Source organism: Myiozetetes cayanensis, unplaced genomic scaffold (assembly GCF_022539395.1).
Source record: "Myiozetetes cayanensis isolate MyiCay16 unplaced genomic scaffold, myiCay2020 scf5-8, whole genome shotgun sequence".
In the NCBI taxonomy this organism is placed as follows: Eukaryota; Metazoa; Chordata; class Aves; order Passeriformes; family Tyrannidae; genus Myiozetetes; species Myiozetetes cayanensis.
In genome coordinates, this window is record NW_026087742.1 from 101,227,110 (window position 1) to 101,244,885 (window position 17,776).

At 37.3% G+C, this 17,776-nt stretch overlaps 1 protein-coding gene across 10 annotated transcripts in view; it reads right to left on the reverse strand.

Moving 5' to 3' along the window:
* The window catches only part of SCML2 (Scm polycomb group protein like 2), a 71,387-nt gene that overhangs the window by 29,049 nt on the left and 24,562 nt on the right, over positions 1-17,776 (reverse strand). For 9 of the 10 annotated variants that reach the window (XM_050332546.1, XM_050332541.1, XM_050332540.1 and 6 more), the window contains 4 exons: positions 17,466-17,536; positions 13,063-13,297; positions 8,903-8,991; positions 7,221-7,464 (listed from right to left, as the gene is read on the reverse strand). In XM_050332546.1, coding sequence (XP_050188503.1) covers positions 7,221-7,464; positions 8,903-8,991; positions 13,063-13,297; positions 17,466-17,536 — 639 coding nt within the window. Of the gene's footprint in view, positions 1-7,220; positions 7,465-8,902; positions 8,992-13,062; positions 13,298-17,465; positions 17,537-17,776 lie in introns of those variants that run through there. The other variant, XM_050332547.1, reaches the window with a different exon arrangement.

Here is a 17,776-nt window from a genome sequence, read left to right on the forward strand (position 1 = left end):
CAAGAGAGCCATACAAAAGCATAAATATCTGTAATACATTCCACCTCTTTCTATCTGTGTTTGGATTACTTCTGATTAAGAGGTAGCTGCAAAATACTAATTGATATGTTGCTATGATACAAAATCAGTTAAAAGTAATTATTTTGCTATCTAAAAAGCAACACTGCACTTGGAAACTCCAGCATCCACCTTGGCAAGACATGGACACTACAACTGGCAATTTTCTTCTTTTTAGATTTTAGTCTCTATTACCAGTATAATAAAAGAAAGAAAAAAAACTCTTGCTATTTTCTGCACGAATTTTCTGCCTTTCACAACCCTGAAAGGTGAAATGGAGGGCTCCAAGCAGCGCAAGACAAAACTGGAGGAAAGGAAAAGCATTTCTCTCCTCATGACTTTCCCAGCAGCATTGTAGCCCCTTCAGTCCCTCACCCCTAGCCCTAGTCTCCCACACTTTCAAGAGATAGGCAAGACAGCCCCTACATAACTGACCCGTGAAAATACCATATAGGGTGCATTAAAACCCACTGCTAGCCAAATTAACACACATCACTTTCAAAAAACCCAACTTTTAATAGCTCAGCTGGGGCAGGGGATGTGTGGGAGTAGGGGGTACAAGCAAAACAAAAGAAAGACTCCTGCAAAGATCTCTCAAGTCAGTGCCCAGAAACCAAGACCTTCCTAGTCTAACCGGTCAACAAGCACTGCCATTGCAACCACATTAGCAAAAAAACCCAAACCAAACCAAACCCAAGAAAACAAACAAACAACCAAAAACCAAAAACATAAACAAACCACCTGTATTTTGTTTGATAAAAATCTGAGAAGGAAAACAAGGAAGAGAACTACTAAATACTTCATAAACTATCAAAGTAGCACAAACTTGAGTTACCTGAAGAGAGTTTAAGTGTGCTGATGATGAATCTAGCAATAAGACCAGCAAAGCCCAAGCCTACACTCAGGTACAGATTTAACAACCTGATTTTTTACCCCATCAGTACTGATTCTACCCTGGTTTTGCCATTATCATTTCCCAAACAGCACAAGCAGTATGAAAGGTGGGCCTGAAACAGTAAAATGCAACAAGCTTCAGAGGAACAAAAAAAGAAGTACAGCATGGATACTGCAATGCCACAACTTGTTTTGTCTCAGTATCTGAATGACAGCACTGATACTCTGGACATAGCTTATATGCACTAACACAGATTTGGAAAAAATCCACTCACAACCACTTGCTGTGGTTTGGCACAACTAAGTTAGTAACTCTTTACTGTTTAGTCTCCATGTAAGTAGGGCCTTGTATTACTCGAGCTGCAGGTAGGAGGTCTGTACAGTAGTACAACTTTCTGCTCTGAGTATACTGAAATACCTGCAGTGTCCATAAGACCTGAACAAGTGTAAATAAAAAAAAAAAATTCCATGTAGCAATCAAAAATACATGTGTTGGAGTACTTCCAATTTACAAGAAAATTACAACTACCTTATAAATAAACATGGTAAGATGGTGAGTGATCCAGACGTACAGTAAGGTCACAGCTTTGGGAAAGGCAAAACCTTTATTTTTTCTTAAGTGATTACTGTGCTGTAGCAGCACTATCCAGGCCTTGCTGCAGGATGTCAAGAAACATTAATACCAAATAAAAAAGCTTAACATTTGAGAGAATGTGGCAAATCAGATTTTAGCCTGAAGCACTGAGGAATTTTTCATGTACAATTCTGAAGACAGCACAAATCTGCTTACTGTATGTGTCTGATTTAACTACTGTGCCCTGCTCATGAAGAGAAGTTGACTGCACTGAGAGAAAAATGAAACCTCCAGCAGTATGGAATTGTACCATTTCACCTTTTTTTTCTTTAATGAAACTTAATTACCATGCTTACCTGATTTTTTTGCCTACTCTAAACAAGTAGTCTTTTCACAGACCTAACTAGCTCTGTCTGAAGTTTTAGCACTTCTTTTGTTTCATCGGCAAACAGGGCAGTGCTTAAGTTTATACTGATGTTGCACAATTGTGTGCAACTCAGCTGAAGATATAGCACAGCTGTTTTCACATAATTTCATCAGTAACACAGAAGACCACCTCCAGTATCTAGCTTGGTAAAATCTACCAAAGTAAGCATTGAGAATATGACTGAAAATTAAATAAAACTAAACTAAACAAGCATAAAATAGACAAATAAGATACTTTTAAATCTCTGCTTGAGCCTCTGCTGTTCTTATTGCTGCAGATAGCTTTTGAAGACGACCTTTAGCATCACAGGCTGATTAGCGTAATGAAAGAAGATTGCTCTCACAGACAATAAATGCACTGAACTGGGAGAAAAGCAATGAGGGAACACAGGATGTGGAAGAGAGGGAGACAGAGAGTGAAAGAAGGAATATGACTAAGGATAAAAGTTAGTGTATCACATTTGAGTTTTTTTAATTACTTCATCGTCTTCCTTTGGTCCCCCAAATTTTCTCCTGTAGAGCACAGAGAGCAGTTCCTCCTATATGAGTTCTTGCATCACCATCATCCTTCAAAGATCCATCTTCATAAGGCCATGGGGATCATGAATATATAGAAACTGATCCCTCTCCATATGCTGCTCACATCTAAATGATGGATACTACTTCATACTGAAATCAGTCTTTGCAGGTGAAACTACTTATCATTTCCCACGTGATTTGTCCCCAGTTGTTCTTTTGTTTTTTCTCTTTTATGGAAAAAGGTTTACTTCTATTATAAATAAAAATGGTGGGTTGCCTAAGTAACTATCATTTGCATACAATAATTAAACAATAAAATAAATTTATACAGAAACAGCAAATAGAAATTGTTCTGAAAATCTCGAGTTATCTGCCGCCTACTTCAATCATAAGCCTCAGACACAATTATCTACAGAGCAACACAAGAATATTCTTAGGCATAGCTTTCTATTATTCAACTGAGCAAAGTAAAAATTACAATCTATTCTGGTTAAATAGAAGAGTACAGTACATTTGGCTTAGAAAAAGAGTGAATAAAAAAAAAACACGCAAAAGATATAAAACTCTAAAAGCCTTCTTAAAGCATATCAAAAGCAGAAGTTATTATGGAACCAAGAGATGACAGAATTTCAGAATGACCAAACACAGAAGGTAACACTAAAGCAACAAGACAAGGGTTTCTTGCATTCATACGCACTCAAGGAAGTACATCATATCAGTTCATTGCTCAGTAATGGTCCAAAAAACTGCAAATACCAATTCACAAGTAATTATGGAAGGAACAGAAAATACAACAGAAGCTACCACTATGCCCCTAAGTTTCAATACGTTGTGCATTTCTGGTTCCAGTGGCTCAAAAATGCCATAGATGAAAAGCAAACAAGAACAAGAGTGACCAGGAGAATAAAACTAATCCTGGAACTACAAAAGCAAAATCTTCCTGTACAAGTAGTGGAAGTACAAGAAGCTATTACAGTACCAGAAACCAAGGACAACAAATTACCAGCAAGAAACAGTAATACCTCCTTTTTCCATAGAACATACACTCAAGTAGAGAACTCCTTACTGCAGGATAAGTGCCAGAAGTTCAGATAATTCCAATATACAATTGAACAGATTAGATCAAACTCCTCTAGGAGGTAGGCAGCATAAAAGCATTATTCTGGGTTTGGAAGATGCTGAGTTATAGAGGGACAGATACTAGGAACAGTATTCTCTCCTTCAGCCAGTGCTGAAGAAAGCCTGCTAGAACAGATGGTCCTTCAGACTGGTCCAGCATAGACATTATCATGTCAAACTCTTTCACCTGCTATAGTTCACAACAATGTTTATGGGTGACAAGTCATCTCTAAAAGCACGTAAGTGACCAAGAGACAAAGAGAAAATAATCTACTGCATCCTTAAAATATTAAACTTGAGGCAGTAGGTCAAGCCAATATCAAGCATTGAATTCAAACCATACACAACAAATTACTACTATCAGAGATATGTCTAGTGAAACAAACTACAATATTAGCTAGGCACAGCTTCTGACAGTACAAATACCGAATGCTACATTTCATACCACTGTAGACATACTCTGACATCCAGACAGGTCCACTTAAGTCCCGTCTTCTGATAAGGGCCAAAGACAAAACATAAAACACAAAGATTAAGGCCTGAATGCTATCGAGAGTCGGTCTAAAATAACTTCTCAACTACCTTCTCTACATTATCTTCTTTTAACTGTGTCTTAGTTCATGAGCTCATCTGCCTAATACCAATGAGAGTTAGAGAAGATACAGCTATGAAGAGCAAATATATCATGTAATCTGGTCTGAATACACTTGCCCACATCCAAGAAGCCGGTGTTTAAACACCTCCCATGGCAGAGGTCCTACATTCTCTCTGGGCATCCTAAAAGGCTAAGACAGTAACCAGCTAAAATAAAATCTTTCCTAATTTTCATATTGTCCCTCTTGCTGCATTTCATCTCTCTTTCTAAAGGCTAAATTAGACCCCAAAATACATCTCATGGCAGGAAATTGTGGTCCTAGGTATGGATGAAATTTAAAGCATCCTTTATTGCATTCATACTTAGATTGCAGGATATTGGCTTTGCTTGTTCACTAATATCTGAGGCTTTCGTATTTTTTTAAGCTCTTTAAGTAGTGATTTAACACATTTAAACGCCTTCAGGAAAGGTAGTTACAAAAATCAAGAATATTTCTCATATTCACTCTGAAATTTAAGCCACTCTCAGTCAATTATTTTTCACTTTGTATTAAGGAAATTTAAGGCAGAAATACTAAAGTAACCTGAAAGAAAAAATTCCAGACCAGAATTATACTGTAATATTCCAAACGAATCCCTGCAATATAGTATCTGTCATACTTTCTTCCTTAACAGGAGTAGTCATTGTTAATGTGACTTAATGAAGAATCCTGACAAAATTATCATATTACTGAATTGAAATGACTTGATTACACTCTTCTTGAAGATATTACTTACATCTCAATAAAGGACTATCATTACAGTTCTTCAGTGGCTCAAAAGCAATCAAATAACAGTGAAAACAAAACCTGAGAGCAAACAATATTTCATCTAGCTATATAAATTTGACAAGTCTATATAACATACACAAACAGCACAAAAAATAAGCACACAAAGTAAAACAGAAATAACAAATTACTTAGGATCAGATTGGTGCAAAAAGAGCACACAATTTCAATAGAACCACAGTTAACTTTGTACTCACTTTTAGGATCAAAAATAAAAAATCTCTGGCCTGCACCTCTCTGCACTCAGTTTCTATCACATATCCAAATTTCTCAGTTTTCACTAAAAGTCTAAGCATCTTGCTTCAGGTTTTATTTATGCCTGAAGTGTTTTTGTTTTTCATAACAAAGCAATAGTATCCTACTTGGGTAGGTATTTAAAGTCTTCAGCAAATCTGAATATACTCAAATATTTTCTTTTGTCTGAACAACTAGATTACATAATCAGCTTTACTAACTAATTGTCAAACAATTCTTCAAGCTCTATCAAGCACTAATCAGGCAAGAAAAATTCCGTACATACTACCTCAAAGTATCGTTGGCTTCTCAGTAGTGAAACTGGAGTAGACTAAACAATTTAATAATACTTTTCAGAAGATGAAATTGGACTGAGCAATCTGAACTGTTACAAAAAAACCTTCTAAAAATTCTATGCCACTTATTTACACAGCCACTTTTGTGCATCACAGCATGGGTAAGGTTGGAAGGGACCACAGTGGGTCATTTGGTTCAAGCTCCCTGCTCAAGCAGGGTCATCCTAGAGCACATGGCACAGGATGGCTCTTGAACATCTCCAGGGAGGGAGACTCCACAACCTTTCTGGACAATCTGTTCTAGTGCACAGTCACCCACATGTTAAATAAATAATTAACTTACCATAAGAAGACAACTCATTCATGGTCTCTCAAGACAAGGTCAACCCTCTGCAGAAGCTGAGAAAGACACTTGGGAGTACTGCAACATTAGGACTGAGGTCAGCTTGGTACCTACTAGATGATTTCTGATCAACGTAGATCATCCTCACCTGACTTTGCCTTTCCTTCTCACTGCAGGTTTGTACCAGCAGATCATCCTGGACAGTACAGCTACACACAGACTTGCTCCCTTGTTAAAATCAGCCAAAATGGACTAAACTCAATTCCAGGTACTATAACTATTGGCAATAACTACAGACAGGCAGGTGAGGGCAAGGATGCAGAGGTACCCTTAACTACTTTCAGTTAGATTTTCCATACAGTTCTTGATCTGCTGGCAAAAGACTGAGAATAACAACAGGGGATGGAAAGGGTAGAAAACATGACTAATTTCTTGCCTTTCTATTTCTATTCTTTTGGTACTTCCAGTGGGAGTTCTGTGACACCAGTGTACTAGTTCCTTACTCACCCAACACCAGCTGTGAAAATTCCCACTGAAAACAAATTATTCTGGCTAATGATATTAAAGTAATTAATTATGTTTCCCCTCTTTAAAAATCTCTCTTCCTGATAAATTTTATGGGATGAGGATAGAAAAGGCTCAGTTTGACAGAAAAGCCTTACATTACAGAAACCTGACAAGTGGTCCCCAGAGTAGCGAAAGGATTACATTCAAGGATATCCCTCTTGATGCTATCTCCCTTCCTTCAAAGGTAGACAGCTGTATGTTATAAAACACAGTGGCCATCAGTTACAGGGACACTATCACCCAATCGACAAACATCCTTAAAGGCAAGAGGATGACAAAGCATTCGGAATAGGCAGCTTCAAGGCAGAATTTTGTGAATATGAAGGAAGAAACAATAAATACATAGCTTAGACCTTCAATCATTACAGAAGCACAGACTACTTTACTTTCTCAGCAGTTAGCTTAATATAAAGTGCTGTGGCAGCCAATATATTAGTATCATCAAATCAGGGTGTTTATCAATAACACAAACAGCAAATCTAGTCTAAATCCAAGATTTTTCACAAGCACACAAAAATTAGAGATCATCAGAAGTCCCCCTGATAGTATTACATAAAGCATGTTCCCAAATTTACTATGAACAGGCAAAAATTGTTTCCCAGCAATTCCTATTAGCTTTACAGTACATAAAGAAAATTCAACAACATTTCATCCTCATCAGCTACTCACAAATCAAATCTTCAGTGTTATCTGCATACAGCCAGCTGGTTTTTAAAAGTCTGCTGTAATTGAGGAGAAAAATAATTAAGCAATATTATTAGTCATCTTACCATCATTCCCTGGTGGTTGTAATGCATCTCCTGTCAAGCTACACCATCCGACTGGGAAAATATCTCGAGAATCACATCTGCACCAATAGTCAAATGCTCCTCTCCAGCCATCAAATGTAACAAAAACTTCATCTCCTTTAACATCTCCAATGGTTGCTGGGCAAATCAAGTATGGGTTCTTTCTGTCTATAGCTTCAAGTTTCATTCCAACTTTAAAGCAGTTTGGCACAGGTTTTGGTGGTTCCTACAAAAATAAGAGTGGCAGAATACCTGTATTTCCATGGTCTCTTAAAAAAAGAAAAAAACCAAAAGAAAACAAAAACCTTTTATTTTTCCTCACCATCCTTACTCATTTATACTCACTATTTTCAAAAAGTTATAGCAGACATCCAAAGAAACTTATACATATTGCAATTTTGCCTTTGCTCTTCTGTATTATAAAAATCTAGGTTCTATTCCCACAAAGATAGCTGGGATAATTAGTAAAATTCTCCATGACAGAGAGACCCCGCTAAAAGTATTTACATAAGCAATTGTTTGCACCCAATACATTATGTCTGGGCAGCAAGACAGCAAAGACAATAAAATGAAATGATTACATGCTAATAAAGAATAGGAGGTTTGCAGAGCATGGATATTTCTGGGGACTGATAACTGTCTGGTAAAAGCTTTACCTCTCAATTAATCCATGAAAAATTCATTAGCATTGGACATTATTTATAGGCATCTGCTAACTCAGTTGGCCTTAGACCAATTCCAAATGGACAAAAGAAAAACAAAAATCAAGCCTATGTGACCAGCATATGTGTGCCTCCACAGCAGGAGCTGTGATCCAATGGAACACCAATCACCACCTCAAGAACCTTTTTATTCAAACCCATCTCAAATGTGCTAGCCCAGAGAAGTATGGCTCATCACACCTCAGAAAATTCATATAATCTTATCTAAAAAAATTATAATTATATGAAATTAACGCCAAGTGATGTGATTGAAGGTCTGAACCCAACTGTTTGATTTGCTGACATAGTTGTCAATATCACTCTCAGTATCCAAAATTGAGACACTCAGTGTGACAGCAGGGTTTTATCACCTCAACAAAAAATTGAACCAATGAGTCATTTTAATACTACTGTTGTTTTTATATAGATTTTCCTGTTTCATGGTAACTTACTTGAGAGTCATGTTTAAAAAACTGAACAGCTTTTTCTGCTATTTTCAACTACTTTCTCGCTACATTTTAAATGACGAGTATGTGCCCAATGAAAAGGTTTAACAAAACCTTTCCAAGTACCACTGGAAGTATTTCAACAGCTCTCATTCCCCATTATTTTTTTTTAACTCCTGTGCACAATCACAAGTACAATGCCGCTAAGAAATGTGATATGCATTGTATCTAAAATCTGTGAGACAAAAAATGAGCAAACACAATATTCCTAAATAACACACCATACTTTGAAGTCTCAGCTCAGGAAAAGAAATACCCATCTCAATGGACTAGTAGCAGATTGCTTTCTGTCTAGCTCTGTAGCTTGTCAATCCAGTCCAAAGTAATTTTAAATAATAGTCTTGCCTTTCCTGTCTGCAATGCAGAAAACACGGTAATATCTTGGCATCCTCACTAAAAAATGTAACCATGGACCAACTGATAGGAAATTGTTTACTAGAAATGCCTTTCTTCTTACCTTCTTAAAGAATGCTGCAGGTGCCATTTCGGCTCCATTGAGAGTTCTTAAGAGAAATGTTGGCCAAGATGATGCATTCATCTGGAACCCTGAGTAACAAACAAACAAACAGCCCTACTTTCAGTCTGTAATACACAATAAGAGGAGAAGCATATAATGTCTGTTTTATTAATGCCTCATTCCCTCTATTTTAGACTTGGCCAAAATAAAAGCAGCCAAGAAGGAATGAACATGGTTGCCTGTGGTACAGAAAGCGTGCATTTCCACTCTGAGTGACTGGCCTGCAGAATCATACAGGGGGATATTAGAGATAAACTTCTAGGATTTAACGACATGCAAGTTCTGGCACAGTAGTTCATAAGGTTGTTCCACATAGTCCTTGGTCCAGTGGAACTTCCCCAGCACAAGCACCTTAGCTTTCTCTTCAGGTCTGCTCTTTTTCTCATTCTAAAACAGCATCCTCTGTTCCAGCTCATTTATTGAGGAGATACTTTATTATTTTTGAGAATCTTGTCATTCTTTCACCAGATCACAGACAAAAAAAAAAAAAAAAAAGAATAACTGGTTTCTTCTCCCTACCCCATTAAAACAAAAACATTAATAGCCATAAAAACCAAAGAATGCCTAGGAGTGAAGAAAAAATACAATTATTTTAGCAAGTATGTGTATCATATTGAAAAACATAAATCAGAAGATCTACTTTATTATGCTTCATTAAAGTGAATAAAAAGCACAAACAACAATCAAGTACGCTTAGATGAACTACCTTACTAAGTAGAACAAAGGTTTGGTTGAAAAGATTCTCATTCCAGATAATCTTTCCTTATAATCAACTACTTTCCAGTTAAAAGACAAACCAAAAAACACAAAAAATATCCTTTTTCTTTCTGTGCTTTCCAAATAAATGTTTTAAAGTAATGAGTAAGATAACAGACATAGTGGACATTTTTTTCTGCATCTTTAGCAGTTATATGTCTGGCACAGTTCTACAGAAAAATAGACATAACAGAGCAAATTGGAATTTTTTCCATAAAGCAAATAGTACCAGAATCTGCCAGGAACTGACAAGTTCCCTCACAACTGAGCCTGAACAATTCTCCTAAAAAACTAACTCGAAAGGCAGAACATATCTGCAATTCTTGATAAGTTAAATCATTTACTCATCTAAAATTGGATTATATGCTATAATGCTTCTTTAGCTCATAGCTTTAAGCTACCTTCCATTGAATAAACAGTTTTCACATTGGAACCACCTATGCAACACTCAAATGAATGTAAAGCTTGTATGTGATAAATGGTGTCATAATTTGAGGACTGCTAAGTTGATTTTTAGGCCTGGTTTCATACTAGAGTCTTTATACAATCTAAACACGTGTGGTTACTGAAACACAATATTCCCAGCTAGCTTGCCCAGAAAACAGATACAAGCAAGACAGAGGAATGACAACTAAACAAAAGTTTCAATTCACTTCATTTGGCCTTAAAGTCATCCTGGTAAAACCAGAGAAAATGCTGTCTGCATTATAATTTGTTCAAAACATTAAGATCTCAACAACAAAACGCTCACCTATGGAAAACAGAGGCTGGAAAAGGAGTCCTTTACTACAATAATCACTTTCTCAAAAATTTTATGTAACATGCATAATTAAACCCATGTAAAAATCAGGTAGGAGGGACTGTTTTATCCAGTTATTATGATAGAAGCAGAACATTAGTATCCAGAAGGTTCCCTACTACTTAGAAAAAAAAAATCAGTTGCTTAAATGTCTAACAGGAGGTAATTATACACCCAATTAGCTCCCAGCTTTGCCCAGAAACAGGATGCTGTACAAGTGCCAAAAACGCTTTTTCAAAAATTTATCTAGGTGTGCCAGAATGTTTGATTGCTGGAATTCAGCCTATCTCTAGAAAAATCTAGGGCAGGAGGAACAAAATAATGACACTCACATTCTTTTCTGAATAACCAGCAATTGTTCAGTGGGCAGGTAAGCTTACATGCCTGGGTGCAGGAAAACAACTGCTTGTGAGGTGCTGCACAAACAGCCTGATCAAATAAGGAGTAAGAAACAGTATCTGAAAAGAAGGTATCAACCTTTCTACTGATGACCATGGAAAGTTTCGCTTCTTAATGAATTAACTGCCCCCATTATACATAACTGGAGTTGTTTTATTCATCAGACTGGTTTAGAAACACATTTTAAAAAATCACTATGTTCCTGAAGCCATATATTTAACACTGTACATATGTGCAGCTGAAGGAACTGGTGTACTCTTCCCTTTTCCATACTGGTCATCATCATCATGGCTAGGTTTCGCAAATGAAGATTCCATACTGGTATCACTTCATTAATTCTACAAGGTTATATCAATAACTTCAGAGAGGTTAAACTGAGAAGCTCCTCAAAAAAAAAGACTTTTTCCTCCAATGTCAAGAATTTTCAGTGTTTTCATTAAAACCTCCATATATCCACAGGAGAGAAGGAAAAAAAAAAAAAGCCTTTCTGGGCCTAAACTGTATCTATCCTAATAATATTTTTCTAGACTGGCTACTCTGATTGCATTGCTTTCCTTGTGTTCCTGAAGTAACACAACAGCACAAAAACCTACCTCTATAATCTCTGTGAAGTACCTTAATGGTTATGTCAACTGCTCCTATGTCTGTCTCTCTACAAGCAAATCAAGTTTCATGCTGAAGTGAAACGAGACTTTTCACTTTGTCTTTCAAACAGAAGAACTGGAAGTTGCTAATAAACTGGGATGACAAGTTTTTGAGAGGCTACTAAGAGAAATAATACCTATCCTCACTAAACGTCTGATGAGAAATCTGTAAGAATTACTCATGACACCAAACTAGAAGTAGGTTCATAAGATGGAAAACCATCAGCAACCAATTTCTGCACACAGTTAATTTCTTATATTAAGAACATTATTTCTCGCATCTTCTAAAAATTACAGAACAGGGTAACAGTGAGTGAGTGTTCAGGTAAATTTTGATTGTTAATTTTCCTCCTTCCTAAAAGCAAAACTATTTTCAGACCAACGTGAACTCTTTAAAGATTTTCACATGTAGAAGTTAAGGTTATAACAAATACAGTACAAGAATGCAGATCTAAATATACAGGTTAATCGCAGCAAAGAAAGGTAACGTCATGCTTTACTACCCCTAGTAGTTTATTCAAAGTTAACTCTGACTATTCATCAAACAGTGAGGAATTCCTTTGTACAGTTCCCAATTTAATAAACTCCCTCAATAAGACTAAGCCCAAGCCCTATTTCTCAGTTTGGGGAAACACACTGTGTTGTTACCCATATTGCTCACAGAAGGCAAAAGAAACTCTGCATGCTATTTCTAAGCATAAGAAAAATACACCCTGCTCACAAGCGTTCTGTTGTGCTCACAAACTAGCTATGACACACTGGTCTGACACCCCAGAACATGTGTCCATTTGAGGTGATGAGAATGACATGCAATACAAGACTGCAGTTTCCTAGAGCTCTGGAGTGCTACTTTTCCCACCTCAGTGCAGAACGTTTCAATTCCACACTAAACCGACCCTGTGCTGCCTTTCCCAGAATACAACCAATTCTCTCAGTGCCTGAGGAAACATCCCAACTGCCCTGCAGGCAAGTGCCTCTGGCAGCTGCCTGACTTCCCAGGCCGGTAGCAGTCAGTGCCCTCTCCTTGGCTGCTTGAATGCACTGATGAAGAACATAAGGGCAAGTTCCCCCAGCTCTTTCCAAGGGCTCCCAACAGGAGCACACATGGTATCGTGCAACAAAACACCGTACACACTTGTAAGGCAGGTTACATGTGAGGGAATATTTACAGAATGGGCACATGACTCCATATCTAATCATTAAGAAAGTTGTTGGACACTCCCATTTAATATTAAGAGACTATTATAAAAAAAAAAAACAACCAAACAACACCAACAACACCCTCCCCTCCACAAAACAACAAAAATGCTCATTCTCATGTCAGAAGAATCCAAAAATAAGTCACAATTCAATTAGCCTGAAGTAGTTTGCTTACCTCTTTTTCAACTAAATAATGGTTTGGTGAAATGTTAGTACTATTGAATTAGCCAAGACAAAAAGGCAAATTCGATGTCATGAAAGCAATCCTCCACACACATTCATTCAGAAGCTTTGTTTCTTACCCAGTGGAGGCTGAAGCATGCCCCCTTTCTTTTCACAGGTCCCGATGGGCTGTATGTCTGAGGAATCCACAAGCCTCCAAAAATCATTTTTGTTGTCACTTCCATCCAGCCGCAACCTTAGCCTGGCACCAGTGATTCCAATGACTGTAGCTATACAAACTGAGGTAACATTGCGAGGATCACGGGCTTCCAGCTTCATACCAACTTTGAAATCGTTCGTAGGTGGAATTCTAGACTACAGTAAAAGGTAAAAGACTTCTTCTTATTGATGTTAGCATCGCTAAATTTACCAGTCTGTTCAACATACAGCTTTCATCCATCCAAACATATCATATAAGTGATAAATATGAAGAAACTTTTGAACTTTGAGTGTTTAGCAGCAAGTCACAAAAGGCAGCTGGATAACCTACCAACCGCATAAACATGACTGATTTCTAAAAAGATAATCCCACTAAGAGGGGTAACAAGGGAATTCTGATGAAGATATGAACATAAAGATGGGGAGCAGTGACTAATACTTTAAGTGAATGAAAAACAAAGACATTGAGAAACATGACATTCAATACACGAAAAAAACAAAAAGCAAAACACAAACCAACACACGCACAAAAAAACCTCACCCATTGTGGAAAACAACCCTGTCAACCCACAAGGTTTATTATCTTTCAATTCAAAAGAAATAGTTATCCTCACAGTAATAATATTTCAGAAATATAAAGAAAATTTGGACCCTACTGTCCTAGGCATTATAGAAGCTCAAGGTAAGGATTTCTGCATCAAAAAAAGTTTGCCATACAAAGACAGAAGTCAGAAAAAGGAGTTAGTGCTAACATTTTACAGAAAGAAAAAACAGTCATATAAAACTTCTATACTAAGACAAAAACTGCAGCTTGTGTTTGCAGAGAACTGAATATAATCAATAACATACAATGAAATGCCAATTTAACTAGCACAAGGAGAAAAATGTGACAAATCCAACTTGGTCTTTGAGCAGAACTTTGTCACATGCTGAGAATGAACAAAAAAGAACACTTTTTACTCGTGTATCCATACTACTACTGGCAGAGATGGACTGGATCATAGTCTGATTACTTGCTTTCTGTGGAATTGTAGACAATGACATCACCTAATGATGTTTAAAACTTTGTATTAACACTAACGGGGATTGAATGTTTCTCACTATTCTCTTTAGATGTCACCTAAATTTATGAATGGAATTTTTTGCCAACACTATAATTTAAATTCCTTTTGCACTTTTGCAAATAACAACATCTACAGTGTATTTACAGAGAGCAACCTGGCCTTTTCTCAGCACCCTTTCAACGAGGTAAGGAAGTCAAAGACTACAGTTTCTCTTCAGAGATGATGACTATTCTCCTATCACCCTTGGAAGCTCTTTTCTGCAATACTTCAGTACAAAGTTGTTTTTGAATGCAGACACCAATGTAAGCAGCCTTTTCCATGACATTTAAATCCAGTAGCTATCCCATACAGACTAACACAATCTGACTTCTAATACAGGAAGCAGGTAGAATACCCAAAACCATGGGTATTCACACTCACAGGATTCCTATGTCCCCTTCTGCCCAACTGAGCAGGTCAGGCAGGGATCCCATAGTAAGCAGTTAAGGGTGCACTTATCTCTCTGGGGATGCAGGAAAAGACTGAACAAACCTGCTACTGCAACAAGTGTTAGTGATATTTTTTTCTCCACCACATTTGAATGTTTGAAATACACCTTCCTATACTTGCTAGGTTGTGCAGGTGCACTATTTACAACACACCCTATACAGACAGCAGGAGCTCTGGAGGAGCCCAAGCTCAAAAACCAGCGGCAAGCAACATTCAGTGAATGCTGAGCATAGCATCTGCCAATGCTGCACTCAGACAGCAGGCTGCCTGAAAGGGGAGCCTGAGCATATTAAATTTAAAGGGCAATTCAATTTCAGGATATTGCTTGTCAAGCTGTTATTTTCTACTACCAGGAAAAGCAACAGAAATTGAGAAATTGGGGAGTTTGTCTATTTGTTTGTGGAAAAGGTGAGCTTGTTTAAATACCAATAACTCAAGGTGTTCTACTAAAAAGGTAACTCTTCCATGCTAGTTTGTCCTTACAGAAAAATAACAAAACCCATTCAGTTAATAGCCTTGTTTAAAGTTCTGCTCAAATCACAAGGGACTGAACTTTTACATTTAAAATTTTCAGCTGCTTCAAAAAAAGTTTTAGGGTAAGAGAATGGGATGTGAAATGCATTGAAATTTTAAGTAGTAATTAAAAACAACTTAAAGAAACAGATAAAATACCTTCTAAATTAAGATAAATACTTTAATCAATTTCCATTAGCTCTCTGTGCCTGTGTCTTAATTTATGGTAGAGGCTTTAATTTATTGTTCCCCAGGTCATTTTTAATTACTACAAAATTTAAACTTTTAGAATTCCCACAAGTCACAAATTCTGGATATAGTTGTCAAATTACGTTCCCCTCTGCTCTTTATTTTCTGGCTGGCCTCAGCAGAATGTATTTATTTGCATTATATAGATAAGGACACATAAAATCCATGTGTAACCCAATAAAAGTCAAATTAGTCCCATACAAAGCACAAGCACTTTAGGTTCTAAAATCTGCAAACATTATGTAGGGAGAGGATCTAGCTATGCACTAATCAACATTCCATATCATTTTCTACTTAAAGGTCGACTCTTAGAAAAACTGAAAATCTGCATATGTAAATTGTTTTGAATTTTGCTATGCACATAAATTAAAGCTCATCTTTCCAACCCACACACTCCTTAAGCAATCCCGTTCACTTAGATTTATCTCAGTCAGTGCATGTCAGCTAAGCACCTCTATTTAAAGTGTTTATTGATTGTTCAGTTTGGACTTCCTGAGCATTAGTAGGGAAGAGGGAGATGCAAGAAAGGCACACAGAGCCTTTGAGCAGCTTCTGAGCAGCTTCCTACAGCAGGTACATTTCTTGGGAGCATACATGGCGGTTTATGGTCTGTGAGTATGGCATTAACCTCAGGATGATCCAGGGATATGTTATCACCCTCTGCCTCTATCCAAGCAGAGTTTTAGGTCTCTGCCTTGAGCTGGTATCCACTGTGAGAAACACATACTGTGAAATTAATTTCTGAAGCTCCACTCACACAGAGTTATCGACACCATTCCTCTTAGCCATGTCTCACTGAAAGCATGCAAGGGGCTCTCTGCCCTTTATCCTTATCTGCAAAGAGCAAGCTGAGATTCAAGATTTAGCATGAGGAAATGCTACCACCTGTGTTTGTCTCTCCTTATTCTCCATTCCTGCACCTACTTTAGACTCACTGAATGACGGTTCCTCCCCTCCTCAGACTATTTCATTCGTGTTGATTTTATTTGGTCCCCCACTGCAGGCCAGTATCATTTACAGTACAATCAGACTACCAATACACTCTAGAAGACATTTTCTGAGTGTGCCCAAGCCACTAAACTAGACATGCACTACTTGTTACACCTATTACACTTTTATCAACCTGAACTATCCAATTCCTTCAGCAACTATCTTCCTAACACAGTAAAGGCATACAGACCAAAACACATCCTATTACACAGACAAGATACTCCTCAGCTTGGGAGAACACCAGCCCTGACTCCCTCTACAGAGAGAAAAATGCCTGCAGAGATCGACTCAGTCTCCAGAGGGCTGAATAACAGGAGGTCATCAGCTCACACAAGATGGTAGACTTAAACTGCACCCGTACAAATACATATCAAACCATCAGGCGGGGGGGAATCAAATATGTAGGCTACAGGGTAAGATATAAAATAGTACATTAAACACCCTTTGTTATAAATTCAGTATTTCCTCTGTATTCCCATATATTCCCCTTGATTTTTTTTTAACTTCAATATCTGTTACTCCTTGGTAAAAAGCACTCTGCTCAGAATGAGAATGTTAAAAAACTAACAGGGAAGAAGTGGTGACTAAACTCTGCTAAGCACACATCTTGTTGCTAGACAGAATCGAAAGGAATCGTTCAGAAACGGGGCAGAGGAAAGGCTCCTCTGATGATCAGCAAAAATTTTAATTCTCACTAAATCCATGGTACCTCTGAGATTACTGAAAAAGCTAGAAAATATTTTTTATTTCTGATAAAACTATCTGTTTTAACTAACTAGTCTTTTTTTTAAAGAAAACCAGAGTCCAAAGATACAATTTTAATGAAACTCTCAAAGTCTGGCTTGAGGCAGAAACTAAGAATGAAAAACTTCCGTAGCTCTCACCTGCCAAAACTGTAAGCTACTGATAAGTAGAGATCAAAAGGAGTCAAACCGGAAGTCTAACTGTAAAAGTTGCTCCAGGATCACCCTGTAACATGCATACATACACACACACTTGCAAAAGAGTATCTGGCATACCTGTCTGAAACAATGTAGAGGGGCAGCTATTGATTCAGTCTCTTTCAGATAGTCATCCCAATTAAACTGCTCTGGAAGACATAAGAAAAAAAAAGACCATATACACAGTTTTAAAATGGAACTTAAATTAAAAGGGGAGTTGGGGAAAGAAAGGGACAAAATAACCCAACTATTTTGTAGAAAACCTTTTTTTTCAAGAATAGAATTACTCTCAAATGGAAACTCTACCTTTGAAACATACAACCTTTGAAGGAGCTTCAAGAGTACCATTAATTTACAGGGGTGATCACATAATAGGCAAAATTAATATA